Raw genomic sequence first — 6160 nt, 5'->3', positions numbered from 1 at the left:
TATATGGTTAGGGACTTGGGGTTTTCAGTTTTCACTTATCACTCTCCCCTCTCTATTTTTACAGTTTTCGTTCATAATTATTACGGCGGACTATATACATCTGACTAAAACATACAACCTGTTGAAAACTAAAAAGTTTTATAGAGATACAAACATTTTATATGAAAATTTGAAATTTTCTAATTGATTGAGAGTAGAGATATAAAAACGTGCAAATTCCAAAATTTTTTACGCGGATGGTCCGCGTTCGTCCACTAGGACAGTAGCACTTCCCACTGAAATTTTGGTAAACGGCGGCTGCCATTATTTCATTTCTCTTTTTCTTTTTGTAATATTATTTGTTCATTGAGATTTGAGGGAAGGCGTTGACCAGGAGTTCCAGTTGTGAAGCTCTGTTTTCTTTCCAACATCTTCCAATCATCAAGTCTATCCATCTCATCTTCCTGCTCATTTTTATGCTGATTTCAGTTTAAAAATCTCACACAAGCATGGCTTTTCTCGTAGATCCCCTTATTTCCGAATCCATCGCCAAACTTACTGACCTGGTAATATATGTAGTAAAAACCACGGCCAATTTCAAGCCAGAACTGAAGCAACTCACTCTCACCTTACAGAGAATAACACCAATTATTGAGGATGTAGTCAATATGAATCGGAAACTAGATCGCACAGAGGAAGAGCGGAAGATGTTCAAAGAGGAACTCGAAGAAGCGGAAAAACTCGTCAAGAAATGTGCGAAAGTGAAGAGAAATATCTTCAAGAAGTTCAAGTACTCACTGAAGCTAAAAGACTTCAACGGTAAATTGTTACGATTCTTTCAAATCGAAGTTCAAGTATTCCAGACTCGGGGCATTGTGGAGACGCTTTCAGGGGTGCACGATATCAAAATAAAAATGGATAGTATAGCTTCGGATGTGAAAGATATTCAACTGAGTAAAAGTTGGAACGGTAATTATTGTAGTTCGATGTCGACGTCTTCGAGAACAGACAGATCTGGAAGTGAAAACATGGAACGAGAAAAGTATGGCTGGCGAGCTCCAGCACTTCCGAAGGGAATTGTAGCGTTTGAGGAGCCATTAGCGAAGCTGAAGGCGGAGGTTGTTGCAGGTATCGGTAGTGACGATTATGGTGATCCAATGGATTGTGATGATCGATCGGTGTTGGTTGTTGCTGCTGCTGGCGGATGTGGAAAGACGACTTTGGTGAAAATGCTATGCAATGACACTGAGATTCGAGGTAATCCTAAATCCTAATCCATCACATTCATGAATCCAAATTTTAGGGTTTTTTATATGGAAACAGGAGTAATTAGTTTAACTGGCCTGATGCTATCGCTATCGTCTCATACATTTGAACAGAAAAATTCGGGGAGAACATCTTCTTTGTGACAGTTTCAGAATCACCCAATTTCATGGTAATCGTCAACGATCTCTTTAATCCAAATTTCTCGGGTCCCCAAGTTTTTTTTCAAAGTAATGAAGATGCAAAGAACAAGCTGGAGAACTTTTTGAATGAGAAAGTAGTTGGTCCCATGCTTCTGGTATTAGATGACGTGTGGTCTGATACGTTCATTGACAACTTTCCATCAAAGAACAGAGAATGCAAGATTCTTGTCACGTCTAGGACTGCATTTACAAACTACGATGTCTTCAAATTTGACCCTTTGAACGAGAAAGATGCTAAAACACTCTTTCGCCAATCTGCATTTACTAAAGGAGGGAAGAGGCCTAGTCCAGTTATTAGTGAGAATCTTGTGAATCAGGTAACTATATGCTCTATTCCTAAAATGAATATAGGACTTCTTTTTTCTACTTTACTTTTTTAGAACATATTGTACGCAATAACAACTTACTTGCATTGTTTATCAATACCTTTTACAAATAATAGCAATGTTACTTACTTTATTATATTTACTAATAATAGCAACATCTTACATTTTTCTATCTATATGTGTTATGTAGTTGGTTTATTAGTTATTAAATTAAATGTTGCTATCATTGGTAAAGAGTTGTAAGTAGTTTGCTATTATTGGCATGAAATTGTAATACACTGCTATTTTTGTGTAAAGAAATGTAAGCATGCTACTACTAAAAAATATGGTAAACTGCACCATCTGGACAAGTGAGTGGGGGTAACTCGATATGTTGTTATCATTACAAAATGTAAGCACGTATGTTGCTATTATGGATTTATGGGTAATAAATAAAGTACACTGCCCATACTCCATATTGGTAAATAGAGTAAATTACGTTGCTATTTCCCACAACTTTGCCCATTTACAAATCACATTGAGCAGTGTGGGGCAGCTTAGATTACGCGAAGTATAAACAGAAAAATATCATCAATTTCATTTAGTATGATTAATATATTTGATCTTCCTAAAGAAAGAAGTAATTTTTGTATGTAGATGGTAACATGTTGTAAAAGACATCCGCTTACTCTTTCTGTGGTTGGTCGATCTTTAAATGGGAAGGATAAGTCAGTCTGGGAATCCATGCTAAAATCTTTGTCTCAAGGAAGGTTGGTTCTAGATTTACACAAGGATGTACTCATCGGCCTCGAAAGAAGCTTTGATGCCCTAGATGATGACTTCAAAGAATGTTTCTTGGATTTGGGGACTTTTCCTGAAGATCAAAGGATCCCGGTTAGCGCTCTATTGAACATGTGGGTGCATTTGTACAACCATGATGATGGTGGTGTTGATACCCTCGCCAAGATCTTTGAACTTTCCTACAGAAATCTTGTCGATCTTATGATCTCTGGGTATTTCACTTATGCTCACTCTTTTTACCATTAAGTGTTGTTTAGATAGATGATGTTTAAAAAGTATTTAAGAAAATAATAGCACACTTGGGCAAATTCGTAAAAGGTCGGGACTTAAAGGGGACACCCTCGTTTTCTTCACTTTGGTTTCTCCATTAAGTCCTTCTTTCTTCTTTAAGTTAAAAAAATTTCATATATCAAGACATCAATTTAATTTAGTCTCCAAATTGTTTAGGTTTAAAAATGATTTGGGTGAAAGAGTTAACCATTGCGACCAACAATTTGTGACACAACATGATTTGCTGAGGGAGCTTGCTATTCACCTCAATAGCAAATTACCCTTAGAAAAAAGGACAAGATTGATTATAAATATACGAGGAGATGAATTTCCTACATCAATCAAACAAGTTCAAGAACCTATGCAAGCCCGCATATTGTCTATTTCCACAGGTTTTTATTCTTTCATAAATCTAAATGGAAACTATGGAAGCCCACTTATGCTGCTTTTATATTTGTTGCCAGTTGGTTCTTTTTTCTCACTTGTGACTTGTCAAAGAAATATAAACGGATACCTTATATCAAATACAAAAGATAGAAAATATGTTGGTTTTATACTAGTTCCCAGAAGGGCTAAATGCAAGAAATAGCAACGTAATTTTCATTTGTTTGTTTATTCTAGCATCCTACTTTTATTTCTTTATGTTGCATCATTTTTATTTCCAATTTATTTAAGGCATTGTACTTTGAAAATCTACCCAATTACAATATTTGTACTTTCATTTTTTTTTTAGGATATTATATTGAAAACCCACCCAGTTATAACAGCTAAGATTGGTTTGTATTTTGATATCACTATTTTTGAATATTTTTCAAAGTACAATACCGTAATAGGAATAGATGAAAATAAAATTAGGGTTCTATAATAAACAAATAGTAATGCACTTCCATTTATTTGTTTAACTTTCGTTTCTTTCTATTACATCATTGTACTTTTAATTTTTTTTTTCTTATCATGACTCTTTACGTAGAAAATATACATAGTTATAGCATTGTGCTTCCATTTTTTTTTCTTATTAACACATTATACTTTAAAAATATCTACCAATTATAGAAGTAAAATTTGCTTTGTATTTAGATGGCATTACTATAATATATATATATATATATATATATATATATATATATATATATATATATATTTGTTTATTTATTTATTTATTTCAATGTACATGTTGTAATAGAAGATTTGAAAGAAAGATGAATTATACAAATTAATAAAAGTATGTTGCTATTTCTTAAAAAAAAATATGACAAGTGAAGAGTCTTTTTTGGTTTGGGAGAAAAGGGTTTTAATAAGTTTATTGGCACATTACGTTTTTATTTATTAATCGATTACAATCTTATATTGCAGGAGAATCCTTCTCCTCAAAATGGTGCTACATGGAAGTACCCGACCTTGAAGTTCTAATCTTGAACTTAATGTCAAAGACCTACTCTTTACCCAATTTCTTAGCAGGAAATCCAAAACTAAAGATTCTAAACATCACAAACCACGGCTTATACCCTACAGAATTCACCAATTTCAATTTTCTTACCTCTTCACACAACCTAACAAGAATCAGACTCGAACGTGTCGACATAAGTCCGTCAATTTTATCACTAATAAACCTGCAAAAAGTATCCCTCATTATGTGCAAAATTGGTAACGGTTTCAAGAAACTTAGTACCACCCACCAAAATATTTGGCCACAATTAGTTGAAATCGAAATCGATTACTGCCAAGATTTAGTCGAATTCCCGGGGAAATTATGTAAAAGCATCCATCTCAAGAAGATCAGCATCACTAATTGTAACGAGATGTATGGATTTAATGAAGAAATTGGGGATTTGATTAATTTGGAAACACTTAGTCTTCGTTCTTGTACGAAATTGGAGAAGTTGCCTGAATCGATATGCAGCCTTGAAAAGTTGAATGTTCTTGACATTTCAGATTGTTTAAGCTTGAGTGGGTTGCCTGAAAAAATGGGGAAACTGGGTAGTTTAAGGACAATTTATATGAAGGGTTGTACCGGTGTACACGAGCTGCCGGAATCTGTGGAGGACTTGTCTCATGTACATGTGGTATGTAATGAAGAAACAGCTTATCAGTGGCGGGAGTATGGTAATGTGGAGATTGATTTGGTGGAAGAAGATCGATTAGAAACCCTTCTGAAAATCATCCCGTTTGGTTAAACAGAACAATTTGTATCAATGAGACAGAATTATAATATTTTGTTCCCCTCGATGCTGCATATATAATCTGATTAGTTGAGTGTATATTTTCTTAGTATATTGTTCTTCAAACAGATGAGATGACATTTTGATTGTTTTTATAAATGATTTTTGTAATTTGTATGAGAGTGGTTTTTGTAATTTGTGATTGGTTCCTGAATCAAGCATAGAATAACCCGAGTCACAGATTATTGTTATTTTATGATTATAAAAATGTGAACAACAAAAACAAATCATATTGACATTAAGGAAATATCATATAAAAGAATGAAATCTTAAGTAGTACGAGCCGACAAATGCATAGGTGTAGTCGTTGACAATGGCCTCTATTTCATTTCAGTCCACTCATTCATGTTTATCATCATCTCACTTTGGATTAAGTGTCTAAAGTTTAAAGTGTTAACTAAATTGATAGAATCTTGATGAATAAAAAATCAAATCTTTTTTGGTTTGCCCTTATAACTAGGAAATAGTTGATATATATATCATACATATTTATAAAGCTAGCATTTTTTCTTGAATCTCATGCATTTGAAACCCCCTTGTTTAATTTTCTTTCACCACATTCATTTGAAACTCTCATGACTTTTCAATTTCCTTACAATAATATTATAAATAAGTTAAATAATATTCTATAAACAAGAAATGGTGTTTTATTACAATATCTTCATCCCACATCGATGGTGAGAGTAAACAAAAGAATGTTTCCTCTTCTATAAATAAGAAAGGTTGTTAAATGTTTCAAAGAGACCAAACCATGAGAACTTCCTCATGCCTACCTTTGTAGGATTTTGAAGGTATTATTTGGTGAGATTGTCTATATTGGCAAGTGTCCAGTTAACTTTTAGAATTCTAAAAATGGTTTTGAACCGAATTTTTTTAGGTTTAAAACGTATTTCAGTTAGAAAAAAAACTATGTAGTTGGGTATATTAAAGTTGAACCGGAGCTGGATCAATTTGGACCGATAAAAGAATCATTTTCCTTTCACAACAAACATTTGAAACTCTCATGATTTTTCAAATTATTTCTAATAATATTATAAATAAGTTACATAATTTTATATAAATATAAAAAAGCATCTACCGAAACTTAAAATTATAACTATTTGAAAAATCACTTTGATTC

At 33.1% G+C, this 6160-nt stretch overlaps 1 protein-coding gene across 1 annotated transcript; it reads left to right on the top strand.

Annotated features, from left to right (window-relative positions):
• Window positions 1-288: 288 nt before the first annotated feature.
• On the top strand, window positions 289-5160 carry LOC111905937 (probable disease resistance protein At5g66900). Its single transcript, XM_023901672.3, has 5 exons — window positions 289-1236; window positions 1359-1762; window positions 2408-2763; window positions 2999-3213; window positions 4175-5160. Exons 1-5 carry the CDS (start codon window positions 489-491, stop codon window positions 4993-4995), a joined length of 2544 nt encoding a protein of 847 aa, XP_023757440.1. The 5' UTR covers window positions 289-488; the 3' UTR covers window positions 4996-5160.
• The last annotated feature ends 1000 nt before the right edge of the window (window positions 5161-6160 follow it).

Source organism: Lactuca sativa, chromosome 9, assembly GCF_002870075.4.
Source record: "Lactuca sativa cultivar Salinas chromosome 9, Lsat_Salinas_v11, whole genome shotgun sequence".
Classification (NCBI taxonomy): Eukaryota; Viridiplantae; Streptophyta; class Magnoliopsida; order Asterales; family Asteraceae; genus Lactuca; species Lactuca sativa.
This window is presented reverse-complemented; position numbering and strand designations above follow the sequence as displayed.

Coding starts and splice junctions, on each gene's coding strand:
- LOC111905937 (XM_023901672.3), top strand. CDS start 489: ATGGCTTTTCTCGTAGATCCCCTTATTTCCGAATCCATCGCCAAACTT. Junction 1,237..1,358: donor CAATGACACTGAGATTCGAG/GTAATCCTAAAT, acceptor ACATTTGAACAG/AAAAATTCGGGGAGAACATC. Junction 3,214..4,174: donor CATATTGTCTATTTCCACAG/GTTTTTATTCTT, acceptor CTTATATTGCAG/GAGAATCCTTCTCCTCAAAA.